This window comes from Stylophora pistillata, chromosome 4 (genome assembly GCF_964205215.1).
Source record: "Stylophora pistillata chromosome 4, jaStyPist1.2, whole genome shotgun sequence".
NCBI classification, from domain to species: Eukaryota; Metazoa; Cnidaria; class Anthozoa; order Scleractinia; family Pocilloporidae; genus Stylophora; species Stylophora pistillata.
This window is the reverse complement of record NC_142522.1, coordinates 38093385-38111880: the sequence shown is the minus strand read 5'-3', so window position 1 is coordinate 38111880 and position 18496 is coordinate 38093385. Positions and strand designations below refer to the sequence as shown.

Below are 18496 nucleotides of genomic sequence, written 5' to 3'. Positions count from 1 at the left end.
AAATTTACAAACATTTGAACGAACTTCCGGTTACGTCATGAAAACGAAAGTGATTATGGTATGCACCGCATTGCACTCCGGTTCCGTTAAGTATATATGTCGTCCGGCCGTTGCAGCACTGACCATTGCACTAAAGGGTCCGTGGCCGGGGGCGCCTGAAAAAAAAAAAAAAAAAAAAAAAAAAAATTTCTGGGCTTACCAAACGAGTCGAAAGTGTAAAGTAAAAAAAATTATGACAATTGCTATGGCATATTTTACTACAATGTGCGTCGCCTCAGTGACTAGTTCGTGATGAATTATAAAATCATTCTCACTCAGTTGGTTTGCGATCGCAATGAGAGAAGCACCTATGATTCTACACTACCTTTCGATGGACTATGACACAGTCTGCCACAGGAAGATTATTATAATTATTATTATAAATGAGCATCATAAAGATCGTGTGGGATTCCAGCAAGGAGAAACCGTGGAAAGCGTGGACCTGGGGTAAGTGACTTCTGCAAAATATCACATTTCGATGCGCACGGTCTATCATTTGCCTGCGACCGCCCCCAAGGTCCCACGATCAAGTCAAAAGCGACGATGCCTCGAAAACTATCATAACCGATATTGTACACAGTAAGAATTTTTCCGTGCTCGCGATCTCGAATCACATCACTCTGTCGGTTTGTGGCCGCATAATTTGCATAGCGATTTAAATGTTTTGTTTGTTTGATTTAAGCTCGATTGTTCAAACCTCTGCTTTTATTTTTTACAAATACTTCAAATTGAAAACAGTTCTATATGTAACTTTAAGAGAGGCAAAAGAGATTAATCATTTTCCTCCATTTTATCTTAGACTCTGCTCTTTTCTTGTTCTGGAATGATATTTTCGACAGCACTTTAATTCAACATTATTGAAAGTCAAATTTTAGCCGAGCCAGTAATTTTAAAGTGTTCTCTAATCGGTTCTTGATGACCGTTTTTCAAAATCAGGTGGAGATTTGCATAATCTATTGACAAGTAGAATTGGTATGCGAAATGTTTCCTTCTGATGCGGTTTCCATGCTAAAATGCTTAAAATCGAATTACGCATGAATTAATCATCACACAGGTCCGAGTAATAGCTGTCTATCACCCTGGCTGACAAACAACGACAGAAACTTTTTGCCCGTCAAAACGACTCTACGACATTTTTACGCTGACTGATATAAAGCTTAATTTAAAAAGGTACCATCTACTTTACTTTTCGCATGCTTTTTCCCAAACTGAGGCAGGGAAAGGTGTTTCATTCTGATATCTTTATCTAGCTGTTTGTTTTTTTCATTAATCACTGTCTTCCTCTTTCATGGCTGTGAATGGCTGCGAAGCTTATGCCTGTTGAAAAATCTTCTTAGAATAATTTTGTCGTCATTTTTTTTTTCGTGAAGATTTATTACTCCAGCTATGGCAGTTTTGATACACCGGAAGTCCTTTCATCAGAAGATAGAAAATTTGTTGCAGGTTCAGTTTTAAGTTGCTGAGCTATTTAATCACACTCGCGAAGTGCATGTACTCTCGTCTGGTTTGTTTACTACTTAAAAGAGGCATCTATCCATAACTTGCCAACGACTTCACTTGTACCACAGTTAAGCCATGAATATAAAACGAAAAGAAATAGAATTTTACAAAATATTCATATGGTAGGCCTGCGGATATTATTGCTTTGATGAAATGAAATGGATAAAAAACTGCATAAAATAAAATGCCCGCTCGGCTCAAAGATATTTGACAACCACTTTGTAATGCAAGTATAAATCTGCTCCCGCTCCAAACAGCCACCCGTCATTTTGGTCAAGAAACCTGCTGCATCTAATGATTAAGCCAATGATAGACAGGCGACTAGCCAATCAGAGTGCGCGAATAAGAGCGTCTTTTTCAAGATGTAAATAAAACAGTTACAAGAAAGGTTTGTTGTTCAGTTTCATATTCGAGGCAAAAATTGGCGGAATTTGGGAGAAGCGCACTTTAGCGTTTCCAACTTATATGATCCCTCTGCAATGCCTATACCGGATAGAAAAACAAGCGGCAAGGAAGGTAACACTATGTTCAAAGAAGTATTCAGTTGGCTGATAATTCGGCGACGCATTTTGTTAGCACATACCTACGAAAATGGTTGCTTACAACTGAGGTATCTTTTTATAAGGCTTCATAGCTGCTAGGATGTGGCAGCCAAAAAGCCCTTATTCATTTCTTATGTAAGCGCTTTTTATATTCATCAAGAAGTGAAACGAGTTTTGCAGAGAGGATTCTCGTGACAATTCCTGCATAGCTGCTCAAACACTATGCGGAAAAATTGCAGTTCTTTATGAAAATTCTCTAATCTCGCTCATTAGCAACCAAATTTTTTTATTAGAAGCATGAAGGGAAAACATTTAACGTACGTTAAATTTTTATGTTTCTCTCAAAAAGCACTAATAGAAAAATGATTTCATAATTCCACTAAGTATTCTCCTCAGATTTAGCACAGTAGTTAGAGAGGTCATTCATTATTACAGAGCCAGTTTTGCCGGACAATGAACCTAAATTATGCAGAGCTCAACTCCATGCTAGCATGATAGCTGGGTTTTAAATTTATACCATACAATAGTTGTTTTCAAAATGAAATTTCAAAACAATCATAGTCACATGCACAGTTTACTACATGCATGCCGAGTGTAACCTTCTTTGAAATAAACAAAAAAAAAGTAAAACGCCAGAATTCCCTGAATCAAACAAACTCGAGAATTTTTAACTTTTTTACGTGTCAAGGACAAAACAAAGGGCGTGGCTTATACAAGGATTATCTGGGGGGTTATTTTAACAATAACAGTATTTTGTTACACCTTGCAAAATGTTTTCGCGCCAATTGCATCTGCTAATAAATTTCTCAGCATAATTTTTGAATCAGAGACCAATCAGCTGCTGTCTTCTTTCATTCCTCGATGTCTTGTATTCATCTATTTCATTATGGTTCCATGAAGATTCCCTTTTCTCGTCATTTTTATGTATGCTCACTAATATGTTAATCGTTTGTTTGTGTTTGATTTGCAGCAAAGTCGGCTGCTAAAGATGTGTTTAGTGGTGGCAAGGGCGAAGAAGGTACTGTAAATTCCTTTTTTTATCGCTTACAAAATAAACATCAATTGATGAAACAAAATGTTGATTACACTGAGTAAATCACGTTCTTTGGCAAAGTCACAAGAGTTTTTCTTATCGTCCGGCTAACGGAAGAAAAACAATTCAAAGAGTTTTGACTCTGGCAAGCCAAACACAAAATCGATTCTTCTTTCTTCAAGCGGGGAAATGATCCTTGCATCGGCAGAAAAAAAGCCTCAATGAATTTAGGGTGAAATGCGATACGAATCTTTACCTTCCAGATAGTAGTTGGCAGCCACCTCCAAATGAATTCGAAGCTGCATTTTAAGAGGAAGGGAAATTTTGGTGGGTTTTTCATTTCTAGAGCAGAATCTCATCACAAATTTTAATGACATAAATTTGACTTTGATAGGGAGTTTTCAAAAGGCTGGAAAGTTTGTCTTGTCCTCTAAACTATGGGAGCACTCTACTCCATCCAAAACATGCGACGTACTCATCACATTTCCCAAAGGGACAGAGGACTACACGGTAATGTGGTTGCTATCGAGACTGCGAGCCAGAGTGCCAGATATCGACGTTCATGTGCGTCAAATGGCTCACTCACCAGTCTACGGTTTCTATCTAACTTCAACTTTTGAAGTCTTCCTGCAAAAAGCCGAGGAACTGGGATTAAAGAAAAAGCTACGCACAGGTGGAATTACGGATTTTAAGTACGACGAACGAGATAGTTTTGAGAATTCAGATGATCCCACGGTCTTCTTCAAATCTGGAGAGAAACAGAGTATGATTTTGGAAATGGTAAACGACCTGAGAGCCGTGGAGGGTGACGAGCTGGGAAAGATCAAGTTTGTGGAGGGACAGCAGATCGGTAAGACAATGTGTTTTCTAAAAAAAAAATTAAACTCTGGAGGGAAGAAATTATCAAAGGCAGTTCATTAGCACCTTTCAGAGCAGTTTTCAAATAGATGTCGAAAGTGAGGAATGCTTTGGGTTTGCCTTACCTTACCCTGCGATTGGTTCACAATTCTAAACCTATTAGATTCTGAATTAAATCAGTCGCGACTCCGGTCATGCCATGGAAAATGAAATCTCTTAACTGATCTCCTCTTTAAAGAAAATGGCTTTAATAGCAAGGTTATAATTGTCATACCTCATGTTTCAGATCTATAATATTCTGTCAGTACGAGCGTTAGGGACCGTTCATTATCGCCCGTGGCTGTGTCACGATAAAATTTACTCGATCCTCTCATAAGTTTCTTTAATATTCCTAAGATGTCCCCTTCATTAGCTTGTACCTTTAATGATTGAATTAATGCCTCCCCTTTCATAATCTGTCGGTGACGAACTATTTCCCCTTCGTTTCCCTTGAAGACCAGGCGATGCATGAAATAATGACTGGTCCCTGTGCAACTGCTTTAAAGAAACTTCAATGATATCGATGATGAATGCAACTTGAATTGTTCCTTTTTTTAGTATTCTGCACCACGGCACATTGATTTCTTGCAAACGTAATTTCGATTTCATATCGATTATTTCTACCAGTGAGATTATTCATTGGCCAAACAACAATGGGACAATTTTTCAGATATTCGTATATAGCCTGTTCTCATGTAATCTAATAGATGTTCAGTGCCCGCTAAACTTTTATTCATTCAATATACTTCTTTTTTTGAAAAACAGTACCAAAGCTGCTGGCGGAGGGCGTAGTGGAGAAGATGTTTCCTCTTCATAATTCAGATGATCTAGCCAAACTTAAGAAGTCCTGGGTCTCTGCATTCTTCAAGAAGCAACCTTTAGGTGAGTGATTTAAAATTGACCAGCTGTTTTCCTTGGTTTTTTTTTTTTTTTTTTTTTTTTTTTTTTTCAGAATGAACACATATCGAACTCAAAGATAATTTTTTAATCAGTTGTCTTGAAAATTTTTTCCTATCCTGATTCACATGGTGTTATAAGGTTAAAGCTTAGGGCGTGCTATTTCTGTAGCCGTTATGTAATTGGCACTTTTGATGTTAAGTGCACAACAATTGTGTTTTTCTTAATTTTCAGACGATATCTGCGAGTATTTTGGTGTCAAAATCGCCATGTACTTCGCCTGGCTGGGAATGTATACAAAGTGGCTGATAGCACCCACAGTACTCGGTATTATAACATTTATCCTGTCCAACAGGGGCGAGGTAACACGAGACTGGTGCATCCTCTTTTTCAATATCTTCAACATCGTGTGGGCTACGCTCTTCCTAGAAGCCTGGAAACGAAAGAGTGCTGAGCTTGCGTACAAGTGGGGTACAATGGACATGCCATCGGATGCTCTAAAAGAGCCAAGACCACTTTTTAGGGTGAGAGGGAGTATAGAAAATTGTCTGTGAATTAACTGCCTAATTAAATTTGAAAGCGTTTGAGACGAAAGATCAAGTACTCCATAATTGTTTTGTTACACGACATTCCCTCCTCATACAATATTCCGCTCTTTGCAGTTACTAATAAATTGTTTATTCTTAACGTAAATGTCTTGCCTCTTCCCCACAGGGAGATTATCAGCCTAGCGAAATAACTGGACGCATAGAAGCACATTACCCTTCCTGGAAAAGAAACATCTTCCGCTACTGCGTATCACTGCCAATCATTCTCACCTCTCTGGGCGTGGTACTGGTCACCATGCTGCTATGTTTTGAGTTTCAGAGGTGGGTGGACGGTATGGAGAATCCTCCAAAGCCACTGAAGTTTGCTCCAAAAATCGCCCTGGCGGTCTGCATTGGCATGTTGGACGACAATTATAAGAAAGTGGCTTATCATTTGAACGATAAAGGTAAGTTAAGGTATCAGCTACGGCCTTCTGGATCTTTCCACGCCAGTCAAAGTCAATGATTTTTTTTCAAAACGTTATAAAAACTCCGAATCTGGGACGAGCCTACTGCTCTTTTTTACCTCACTTCACTAAATAATTGGACATTTGTTTAACAGGACTGAGTGAACTTCAAAAATTTTCAATTTACTGCGCGTTTTCAGCAGAGATGTAAATTTTGCGATCAAGTTTTGTTTCAGGTTTACTTTTTTTTCTCCGTTAAACGCTAAATGTTAGCATCTCAGACGTTAGATCTCGGCAATTATGCTGTCAGTTGGCTAATTTTTGAGCGTTAACGAGTTACTACTGACTAAAAGTTTGGACTGTAACCGGCCCCATAACATAAGAAAGGGATCCACAGCATTGTCAAAGTCTAAGCAGGGAATAAAAAAACTATATAACACTTGGAAAGCAACTTAAAAAAGAACCAATTCCCGCTTGCCTTTATATCTAATTGGTTTTCAGTGACGGAGGCAAATCTCTTAATATCTTTTTTATAGACTACTTAACCTTGAAATAAAATTTACACCTCAGAATAGAAGGAAAACGAGTTTATTCGATGGTGTACAACGATACTAATGAAATTAACCTAATGCCGAGTGAATGACTGATTCCTTTTTTTAGATAAAAAGAAAATACGAAACTAGCTGTGAGTGTTATTAAATACACGTTAAATATAATTATTCTTGATTGGAAGGCTCATGTTCTATTCACAGAGAACTATCGATTACAGGAGACATATGAAAACCACTTGATTATCAAGCTTGTTTCGGTAAGTGAATTTTTTTTATGTATATAACTTCCCCGAAACTGAGCTATAGCTGAGGCATTAGATGCAATATTAATTTTCTTTTTTCACTCATTCTTTTCTTGCAGTTCCAGTTCTTCAACGCCTTCTTGGCACTGTTCTACATTGCCTTCTACCTCCGAGACATGGACAGGCTTAAAACTGTAAGCAAATATTACAATCTATAAAAACGTATTCAACAAAGAACAGTAGATAAGGGCTGATAGTTTCTAAAGAAACTGTTTGGCGCTGCGTCGGTGGGGGTAACGAAATAATTTGAATATATCAACAAAGTTGAAATGGTAAATTGGCCACCGTTACTGTTATAAAAGCTGACGTTTCTAGCGTTAGCCCTTCGTCGGAAGGGCAAACGCTCGAAACGTCAGCTTTTATAACCGTAATGGTTGCCAATTTACCATTTCAACTTTGTTGATATTTTCAAATTATAACAGTAGATAAGGTCTTTTTTACAACATGATAAGCCCTGGTTCTGCAGAAAAGCAGATTTCTACCAAATTTAGGCCCACTGTTTTCATTCATCCCTTTATATCCCCCAAAGTCGATATGGAAAGCTCGAGACAACAGATGTTTGCTCCCAAAAGTGAGAGTCAAATTGAGAAAGACATGCTCCAAGTTTAGCTTACAATTAGCGAAGTGCCTTAACCACTAAAACGTGGACTATATCTCCATAATACTCTACGTGATTTAGAATGTTTATGATGAAAGCTCATTTGCTTTAAAATATTCGAGGATCGTGCCGAGGTATATCTTAGTTCCTAGAAAGCGTTAAACCAACAATTTTTTTTTTTATCAATTCCAGCAACTCGCCGCACTGCTCATCACTAAACAAGTGGTTGGAAACGTCAAGGAAGCGCTGGTTCCATTTGTGAAGCAAAAGGTGAAGGAGTGGAAACTAAAGAAGGAAGAAGCTAAGGCGAAAAAAGAGCTAGACGAAAAGGAAGGTAAAGATAAGGGGGCAGCTGACAAGAAGTCAGATAAACCCAAGGAATTGGACTCGCCACTGATGAACCAGGCTGAAATTGAGAGCACCATGGCAGAATATGAGGTAACAAGAGTTTAAACGAGCAGGTTCTCCGTGTGGCTGACGCTTTATAACTCTATATACTCGTCAAAGTTTGTTTTTTATGTCATTTACTTCAACTTCATTGAAGTTATGATCCGGGGATTGGGGTCCAAATATTAAAAAAAAAAACAAAAAAAAACTGCATAATGTCGAGTAAAAGGGGGGTAAGGATACGTTTCATCTTTCGTTACCAGGTTATGGTGTACTTCTCCTCCGAAGAATACTTTAACATTCCTAATTCTGCGCCCAAAGAATGTCCCTTTTGTACATCTGTTCATGGATTTCTTTTCCTTCCGGATTAGATAGTCATGTTTGTTATTCATTGTGACATCTTAAATGTTTCGCACTTTGCTTCTCTTAGGACACGTTCGAGGACTACCTGGAAATGTTCATACAGTTTGGTTATGTGGTTCTGTTCTCTTCTGCTTTTCCTCTCGCTGCCTTGTGCGCTCTTCTTAACAACATCATAGAAATCAGGAGCGATGCTTTTAAACTGTGTACCAATCTGCGTCGACCTTTCGGAGAGCGAGTAGAAAACATTGGCACATGGCAGGTAACTTTTTCGCTCATTTTAATCAAGCTTCCTCAATATGACTTCATTACATTTTTCGCAATTTCTCACTTCCATGTTCAAATTAAAATGTTAAATGAGTAAATTGATTTTTGTCCGAAAAAGTATCATGAGTCAGAGCATTTTTCTTGCACGATTCCACATACATCAAACTTCTCCCTCATAAACCCTTTGGTGTCTTTCTCTCATAGGATGCAATGGAAGTCATGGGAGTAGTGGCAGTAATGGTGAACCTGGCTTTACTTGGCATGGGCGGCTCAGTTCAGCGGATGTTCCCCAACATGACAGTAACTGACAGGATCATTCTCATCGTTGTCCTTGAGGTCAGCTCGGGGTTTGAGCTCTTTTCCCCATATCTCCCTTTACCTTTTAATTTCCTTCCTTTCCCATGATTCTCTCTTCTCCACTGCCTTTTAGTAGCCAGTAGAGACCATTTTATTCCTTCATGTAACTTTCCCATCTCTCCCCACGCCCCCTCTGCTATCAGCTTTCCTTCTCCTATCCGTCATAGGGCCTTACAATGTGATGGTGGAACTTCATGAATTTAAAAAAAAAAAGAAAAAGAAATTGCACTTATTTTATTGCAGCATCTTGTTCTTGGAATCAAGTTTGCGGTCGCCTACGCCATCCCCGACATTCCAGAATGGGTGGAAAATGAAATAGCCAAGATGGAATTCCAGCGAAGAGAGGCTCTGAAGGTACAAAATGCACGCTTGCGCAACGATCGATGTAGCTATTAGAATATTCATTCAATTACCGTTTTCCAAAACTTCAAGGTTACAAAGAACTAAGAAGTCGAATTGATATGTGGCTCACTAGAATTCGCTATGTCAGAGAACAGTTTAGGTTGCGAAAGCATCACTTCACAGATATACAACATATTTACTCTCATGGTTTGAGTTTGGAATCTCCTTTTCAAAAATTCTACTTGTATGTTACGTTTCAGAGTGCTCCCAGCACACCCAAAAGTCCAAAAGATCCACAGGCAAAAGCTCACACCCCTGTGTAGTAGGACCACTGGATAAGTCAAAGGCAGGTTCAAGGGACACCTCTTCACGTGTAGTCATGACTTCAAACGAGTTGCAGCGTTTTAAGGGCTTGTTTTATTTATTAGGATTGACATTTGTTTTATAATTCTTTTGTTCCAAAAAATCTTACCGGTAAAAAAGGAAGATTGAGTAACTGTCAACAAACGGGTTAAATGGGGTAAGGGTTTGTGTGTTTCTAATGGTCCAATAAGCCTTTTGATAGTTATAAGAAATTAGACGTCATGAACTTCACTGATGACAAGTGACGAAATGACTTGGAAACATCTTTAGCTAATGGAAAATTCTCAAATAAATTATTCAACTGGTTAACTAGCAATTGACTAACTGGTTAACAAAGACTCAATTAATAATATGACAACATGAAGTAGTGACTACTAGATTCAAAATAAAACTTCCAACCATACTAACACGCTTCCTAACGCACCATATAAATATGGGAACTGAGTGTGTTCTGAAGAAAAACCCCTAATGCTAACTCGACACTAAACTTTAGCCGCATTGGGTGTATCTCCCCTTCTCTTTGTTAACATACGACAATTTTAACATAAGGTAAACATAATTGAAAAGTAAACTGTTGACGTTAATTTAACTTCCATTAAAACTAAATGATGACTTGTGTAGCAAAAACTAAAGCGTTTTAAAAATTGCTGACAATTAAAGGGAAAAATAGCATACACGGAACACAACCTGTGTACAGCCGCCCCTACCTTAACAGACAAAAAAAAAAAAAACAATCGGGAAGGGGCGTCTCTGACTACAATAATTCATCACGGGTTCAAAATTAATGCACTGCTGAACACTGATTCGTGTTAAACGCTGCAGTCAAGCTAGGAATCAGCAATTCCATGTATAGAAACTAATACAAGTAATTATAGTAATGATAAAATTCATGTTAACGATAATAACAGTAATAATAATAATAATAATTATAATAGTAATACTTATAATAGTAATTAGGATAAAGACGTCAATGATAACGATAACGACGACAACCAACAAGTTTTTCTTTCATATTTTCAAACTGACTTTCCATCCTACCTCACTTTTCAATACCACAGCTAATGGAGGGACAACAAGTTAACCAATGACACGACTAATCTTAAAATGTTAAAAAGTAATCACAGGCGCAAATTACTGTAGGATAAACAGACACCAGCGGAAAACCCTTTTAAAACCAACTACACGCAAACTCACGTACTTAACTAAGAAACTATTTGGACGTTTTAATTCTTCTCTGACCGTCACACTCGGCTGTTTCATACAGGATCAGCCGGTCTTACAAAAAGTTATGCTAGCGCTGAAATATACGCCGAGGTTTGGCGATTGACTTTAACCAGACAAAAGGACAGTCATGATCAGACAGACAGACAGACAGACAGACAGACAGACAGACAGACAGAGAGACAGACGCACGGACAGAAAAACAGACACAGAGACACAGTTGTCACACAGGTTAAATACGAAATAACAGCAGCCAGCGTTAGCTGCAGTTATAACTGCGTGTAACCTTTTTAACTTGAAACCCTGACCAAGTTGAAGCGTTAAAGTGTGTACTTCCTGCAACGAGCTAACGCGGTACTAATCAAGATCTAGGAAATAATTAGAACAGAAAACAAAACGCTAGCTACGTCATTTGAACTAAATAGCTTAAAGGGAAAACATGGAACTAATTCAGTGAACATCGGCGGCCTTCACTTAAAACGACAAAAATGCAAAAACTGCTTACCACATTGTGGCTAACTTTAAATGTATGCATTTAACTAAGACAAGAATCTAACAACAAGGTATAGAGACTGCATATATCAAAATATGTTTTTACTTGCCATTATACTCCTAATTTTCTTACATATTTCTACTAGCGAATGACGCAACAGGGCTACTGAAAAAATTGAACTCAATTAAGATTTAGTTATCGAATCTATAACAAAAGAAAAGGTTGGCTTAGTAAAAAGTTAGGATACTCAGTAACAGAGGAAGACGAAAGCTCAATAAGAACGTAGATTTACAACTTAAAAAACTAACCCTTGTACTGAACGAGTTAATTTTAATAATTTTTTGCTAGTCTGAGTGACTTTTGTTTCTGCGTAGTGCTCCACTCCATATTCCACCTTTGCCATTCTTTGTACTAACATTAACTTGATTTTATTGGTAAGCTAGTTTGATCCTTGCCTGTCTTATTCAACACATTCAGGCGACGTGGTTGTTTCAAGTTAATTTCGATGACGGCTCATAAATGGGTGACCGAGAAAAACGCAAATCTCCTTAATTCAAACAAAGTACCATACCGTCTTTGTATTATATTTGACTGACATATTAACATGAAATATGTAACAGCAGATCTTTGGTACTTATCATTTCAAACTTTTGTTCTCAAAGTAATGTAAAAGTAATACCAAGAAAACAGTTAAACATAGTATCATCGCAATATTTACACAGGACCTGCGACAAAAAACGAACACTATTTGGTGAACAGGTAACCCGAAGAATCTTAACTACAGAGAAGCAGAGTTCCATTATATTCCATACCGACGCTATTGACGTGACACAACAAAATACGAAAATGACAAGTTGGCAAACCACTAGTTATAAGTTAGTATTCATGACAAATACATCACCAGTAACCAGTAATTACACTGACACAGGATGCAAGAAAATGCAGACTGAGGGACAATTATCTAGCAAAAGATAAAGACAACATTTTAGCTTCAGATGGATCACAAAGCTAAAAAGGACAAAGAACATTACTCAGACTAAAACAGGAACAAACGATATAGAAAAAATGAGAAAAACTGAACTAGTCTTTTAAAAATGAAAGCAATAATAGATAGAATTCTTAAACAACTTGTAATTAAGAGTGGTCGAAGAAATAAGGTCACTAATGTAGGAAAGAGTCGATTTTGTGGGCGACTTTGGAGTTAGATCAATCATGTGAAATATCTACTCTTTACATGTAGCTGCAACTATTACACATCTGGCCCCCGGTTGTTCGAAGGATGGATAACGCTGTACACTGAATAAACCTCTATCCGATGGATAGCGCAGCACGTTTTGCTTTTACTTATCTGCTGAATAGCGATTTATCTGCTGGATTGCGTTAACCACCCTTAATACAACTGGGCCCTGGCATTGTGAAGTTTGTAAACCAATTAAAACAAAGTAGATAAACATGCCCAGGTATCAGGTTTTAAAATTTCTAGTTTCCACCAGGTTTTTTTCTTTTTGATTTTTGTCATCTACCCTTAATTCAACAGTGGATTGTAAAACCCTTCTTGGGTCGGCTACCATAAAAATCGTCTTCAGTCTTGACAATTTTTTTCAATATTTTTCAAAAAAGAGTTTCTGTGCACTTTCATTTAAAGTAGCAAAGATGGCTTCATTATCTAGAGAACTGAAATTATTTGTATGTAATTATTACATACCTTTGCAGATAATTTAGTTCTATATGTAAGTGCTAGAGAACAACTAAATAGATATGATATGCACTGTAAAGGGAATAAAGTAAACTTTATAGTTTAACTGAAAAAAGTTGACACATCTTTGCCTCATACAATGCCATAACTAATCAAGCTGGGGTGTAAAATGCTTTTGATTGCTTAGGGTGAGCAGATTTACAGTCTCAGAACATATCTGAGCAGTTTTTTTCCTCGTACTTCCCTGAGCCGGCCACAGTGTCTTAACATGGTAAGTATTGCCCTTCCTGTGGAGTCCAGCTTGAGTTGTGAGTATGTCTTGAGATCATCATCAATAAAAAAATACTCCCCTGTAGAGGAACGAAACCAAAGCAGCTGTAATTGAGGGTCATTATGGAATGGAAAAGGAGAGACAAATTGGTTGAAAGAGTCTCGTCTTTGTAAACCAATCAAAGAGCATAACAAAGCAGAATAGATATGTTCCTGGATTGCTTATGGCACTCAGTTGTAAATTACTCTGACTGACTTCCTCAACAAACTGGTCACAATCTTTGCCAAAAGACAACTTTCAGACCCAATATTATAACACTGAAAGATTTAAAAATTCCTTTGTAAGTAGATTAATCTATTCATAAACATGCAGCAAGTTTTTTATACATGTATATTTCAGCACAGAACTTATTTTATTTAAAAATCATAACTAAAGACATAACTGTATATTTTATCTGATATGTATTAAAGACAATGAGAGCAACAGTTTTGTTTCTGCTAAGGGCACAGATTGTTCATGTTCACATGTATCTTAAGGCCAGTTAAGGTCACTTACCCTCTGTGTCTGGTATCTCGGCCTCTTTAAAAGCCTTAGATAAACAAAAGAAATGCATGTCAGTAATTTATAAAAGAGGTGTTAATTGTATTACTGAAAACAGGAAATACTCAAGATGTGCAGGGAAACCAAGCATTTCCGCTGAGACTTTAAGATATCATATTTGTAGTTAAAACAGTCCTTCCAAACAAATTCAGGAAGCAAGCATATCCTTCACAACAAATGAGTAATCTGCCAGCAGGTTTCAAACATCACCATAACTGTTAAGCAACTAATGAATCTCAAGAGAATGCAGTGACATAATAAGACTGAGAAAAAACCAAGTAAGTTCAGATTAACATGTTTTCAGTTCATGACAAGGAAAGCAATTAAAGTTAAGGGTGCCTTACAGCTCTAATGTTGCATATCTGGGGTGTCTGGGTTTTCAAACACCTTTAAATTTATAATTATAGCAATGTAATGCAAGTCAACCAAAGTCAGAAGTTAGTTGCCTATTGCTATTGGGCTCTGCTGAACAACATACAGCCCTGATCTACCTTGTATTTTTTCATAACTGGCTCTCCCATTGCTGAGCGAGGAAGACGTAGAATCTTGTACTTTGCTGTGATAACTTTATAAATTTCGTCAATGGCATTATTGACTTGGTCATAAGAAGTACGTCCCTTAATGTACCTGAGGGTAGTGAGTAAGTGTAGATTATTTAAAAGTGTTTATGAGAACAACACAACAACAATGCAAATTAAAATAACAACAATAGCAACAAAGATGATGAGTTTAGAACAAAACAAATCAAATCTGCTACATAACTATTTCAACAGATATATTTATAAAAAAAAGCTGCCATATGTCATTACTTTGAGCCACACAGATACAAACAGAAGTATCCCAAGTTAGGAAGGAGTATGTATCAAGTATCTTCTCTTCTTGATTAGATAAATCTAAATACAGGGAATTGCAAGAGGTCTAGAATCTTAATTTGACTTTAGAAGTCTACATCACAATGTAGTTTAATCTACTGTTCTCTTACTTTGGTATTTCGTCAAACTCTTCAACTGTGAGATATGCTAACTTTGGAAACTCGCATCCATCCTCACTAGACAAACCTTTAGCTCTGCGGGTCTTTCTGGGCTTTTTTACACTCTCTGTCACAACATCCTCTTTTAAAACTCCTCTAAGTGATCAGAGTTAAGACAAAAAATGAAATTCTGCTGAATATATGCATTTTAGCTTTTTATCTTTAGTTTAGTGTCAACATAGAGCTGCTCTACTTCAAATAAAATGCAAAACTATCTTGCAAGACACTACTGAGACAAAATGGGAAAAAGAAGCGTCAGATTTTTCAACTCATTGTATAGACGTAGATGATTCATGTGCAGTTTTTGCTATCAGAATACTGTTACTAGTACAATGCAACTGCGATAAAAACCTATTTCAGTTCCCAAAAGAGCATTCTACCATGAATTCTCTAATGATAAATAATAAGCCCTGTTGACTTCTTTTGCTCTGGAGCAACAAATATGAGTATTAACATTTAGCAAATTAACCTTTCAATGCAGGAGAGCAAGTGCACATGAGAAGCTTTACATGATAACTGACTCCTTTAACTATAAAGAGAGGCTCTTAGTTATATAACTTTTCATTTTGTGAGTCAGTTATTAATTTTTACCTTTTGGATATCTTTTCAACTCCAGGGAGATGTGATGGGAGGTTGGATGTGACATGTACTAGCCTTTCTTTATATTTGTCTGCAACAGCTTGTATAGCCTTAGATGATATTTAAATAAATACATGTATCAATAGAATGGTGGAATTATACTTACTATTATAACAACCACACTTCAGAAATGATTTAATCTAATAATCAAATGAATACTTCTAGGGGATATAAGGCACAAAATGAGATTAGGCACACACTAAGTCCAGAGATAATCATGCTCCTTGATAAAAGGGTTTCTCAATTGTTTGTCTCTACCTAATTAACATGAGATACCTCTCCTTGCTCTAATAACTTCTTTTCCTTTTCCAAATGTGCTTGAAAGCTACTTAGAGAAGACTCTATCTCCAGCAATTCTTTGTCCAAAGACCTCAACACAGAATCGCAGTTGGCAGAACTCACTAATGATAATAGGAGCAAATGACATTGTAAACAGTGTTTTTTGTGACAAGCTGGCAGAAGCACAAGTACCAGGCCCTATATAAAATGAGTTGGCCCACTTCTTTCCCAATTTTTGAAAGCTGACTTTAAAAACAACATACCCCCCGTACCCTAAAGATGTTAATTAGATAACCAATGTACCTACTCGATAGCGAGTGGTTGAGAAAGAGATTCGGGTGAAAAAAGTACAGGAAGTGGGATTTTCCAGACGCTGTATCTTTGTAAGGGTACTACAACTAGTTAACGCGTTAGGATGTTTATAAAAACCAAAATGCTCTGCCATATGATTGAAAAATCAAACCCAACATCACACAAATACAAATGCACAGTGCACAGTATGAAAGAAAAAAAATGGTTGACTGGTCTTTGATCTCGGATAAATGATTCTGACAATGAGTGAACGGTATTAATTTGTACTTTCAAAGAATCATTTATCTTGCGAATCAACGATCAACTACACTGTAAAATCTACATATGACATTTTGCCTAACATCGGATTTCAATAAAAACTACATTTAAATTTCATCTTCTATTTTTTAGATCTTACTTGCGCCTCTTAATTCCATGCATCGCTTTAAACTGGAGATTTTTGCAGAGAAAATTTCCGCCATTTGCTCCAGAGTCGCCGCCATTTTAAGTTTGGCGCCAATCTTGTTAAAATGCGACCGCTTACATAACAATACTACAGGCGCAGATTGATCAGATGGATTCCCATGGCCGCGCACGGGCTCACGCAACAATAGCAAACGAAAGAGCAACAATAATGTTTGTAAACACACTTGATCTGCTACAGGGCTATTTTTCGCTTACAGCCACAGTTTTTGAATAAATTTATTGAGGCACACGTAAAATCATTGCCTTACACAGCCCCGAGCTATTTTCTTGGCCAGCTAATTTGCAGCCTCTTGCTGTTCTGAGAGGCTATAGGACTTCGAAGAAAACTTGCTTACTGAAGCGTAGTCTCTTAGTGGAATTGAGCCTTTAACAGTTCAAAAGCTTTACTAGAAAATAAATTCGTCAGAAGGTTAAGCGAAGATAGTGTTTTCAACTATCTTTTTTTCTGCGCCTCGATCATCCAGTACTCGCCCATTCGAATTAAGTACATCCAATATTTAGTTCTAGCAAATCAAGCCAATATCTTTAATGGATCTCGTTCATTTCTTGTTTTCTTGGTCACAATCAAGGATTCATATCGTGTCAAGTTCATTTTTACCTCATGGTATCATTTGATATGACCTCTAAGAGAGACAAGGACAGTTTGTCTGCGTGTGCTCTCTAATTAGATTTTCACCTGTCTTTATGTAAACTGTCCTTTCATAAGTACCTAGCTTTCGAGATACTTTTGGTAGAAATATATCATCTGTCTACGAAAAGGTTATTCACGTAGATCACTCGAATTCTCGAACACCATCCCTTGGTTTCTCAAGGGAGCGGTCATAACTTTTCGTTTTGAGAACACTGTGATGAAAATAAGCAAAGACAAAAACAAAAGGCTGCCTTGTTTCATTGTCTATTCTAAACAAGACAAGGGCTCTCTTGTCATTGGGAACCTGTTTGTAAAAATAGAACAGATGGAACTTTCTATGGCCACACTCAGCTCTTTGTAGAATAATCAAATTGCGAAGCTAATCACTAAATGTTATACTAGTGAGGTGTATCTTCAAGCCTCCAAGAAAGTTAATCTTCACTGTCTTCTACTAATATCATGCACGCTTTCCTTATGTCTCAGCAAGTCAAGTCGAGAATGGACGCAGTGAGAAAATTGTACTCCCTTGGACAACAACACGACACATTGACAGAGAAGGAAAATTAGAACGTTAGATGCAGCTAAAAACCTTTTTATCTATCATCATGTGGAGCCGTCATCTTTAGAAAATGGGGTTAAAGTTGTACAAAGCACCTTTATCTGTGAATCTAATAGTTGCGACTAAAATCAATACAACCTTTGTTTTCACACTTTTGTAGTGGAACTGATGCGGACCCTGATTGAAGCAACACCGAACTGACCACCTAAAAATGTTTATGGAACTTTGTTTAATCCTTATTTTAGTCATAAGCCGGAGACAAGGCTGTTGTATAAACAGAGAGACCCTCCTAACTCACCGGCTCAGATTTGTTGATAAAAAAAAAAAGGACATAATATATATGACTTGCAATAACCTAAAGAACGAGCAAATGTGTTTAAGCCTGAGGCAAAATAACCAACTTCTAGGCGCCAAGGAAATATCGAGCCAAGTAGCGTTGCTATGCTATCTTCGAACCAGTGAAGGAAATACTGTCGACATTCCCTCTTAAAATAGTTCATTTCCTCCTCAGCTCTATTGGAAGCTATTATCGTTTTTGACACGGCGTCAGAGGTAAAGGATTTAAGGTTTTGGCTTGAATGATCGCAGAGCTAACAATCATTGTAGCTAATTGAACCTTGTCTAGATCAGTCAAGAATTATTGGCCCCTTGCTGCTAAGTCACTCAAGATTTTTTGACGTGTCTAATTAAGTGTATTAGAAAGTCTACACTGTTTTCTATTTTTGGCTGTATTAATAACAAGGATGAAATTTCCGATGTTTGCGATCAGCTGGAAGCGAAAAGTCGATTATGGCGTTACTGCTTTTTTTAAAGGTTACCTTGGTAACAAAAGCTGCGAAGGCGATCCTATATTTTTTCAAATGAGTTGATC

The 18496-nt window shown here is 37.3% G+C and overlaps 2 protein-coding genes and 1 long non-coding RNA gene across 5 annotated transcripts; 2 read left to right on the top strand and 1 right to left on the bottom strand.

Annotated features, from left to right (window-relative positions):
* Window positions 1-300: 300 nt before the first annotated feature.
* Window positions 301-12954, top strand: LOC111325321 (anoctamin-8). 3 transcript variants are annotated; one of them, XM_022929129.2, is made up of 13 exons: window positions 301-486; window positions 3052-3099; window positions 3509-3964; window positions 4777-4893; window positions 5143-5432; window positions 5623-5902; window positions 6655-6710; window positions 6815-6889; window positions 7546-7791; window positions 8171-8362; window positions 8572-8703; window positions 8968-9078; window positions 9327-12954. In XM_022929129.2, the coding sequence occupies exons 1-13, from the start codon at window positions 423-425 to the stop codon at window positions 9387-9389; spliced, it is 2130 nt and encodes a 709-aa protein (XP_022784864.1). In that variant the 5' UTR covers window positions 301-422; the 3' UTR covers window positions 9390-12954. The 3 variants fall into 3 exon arrangements, with proteins under 3 accessions (XP_022784864.1, XP_088614632.1, XP_022784865.1); XM_088758506.1 differs by lacking the exon at window positions 301-486 and adding an exon at window positions 1128-1209; XM_022929130.2 differs by lacking the exon at window positions 301-486 and adding an exon at window positions 1925-2055.
* Window positions 11228-17553, bottom strand: LOC111325322 (SKA complex subunit 1). The gene is made up of 7 exons (XM_022929131.2): window positions 16368-17553; window positions 15656-15780; window positions 15332-15429; window positions 14693-14836; window positions 14202-14337; window positions 13666-13699; window positions 11228-13189 (listed from the first exon to the last, which is right to left on the bottom strand). The coding sequence occupies exons 1-7, from the start codon at window positions 16450-16452 to the stop codon at window positions 13038-13040; spliced, it is 774 nt and encodes a 257-aa protein (XP_022784866.1). The 5' UTR covers window positions 16453-17553; the 3' UTR covers window positions 11228-13037.
* On the top strand, window positions 13709-15467 carry LOC148733618 (uncharacterized). Its single transcript, XR_016000563.1, has 3 exons — window positions 13709-13988; window positions 14484-14565; window positions 15357-15467. It is a non-coding gene; the product is annotated as an uncharacterized LOC148733618 (long non-coding RNA).
* Window positions 17554-18496: the final 943 nt, after the last annotated feature.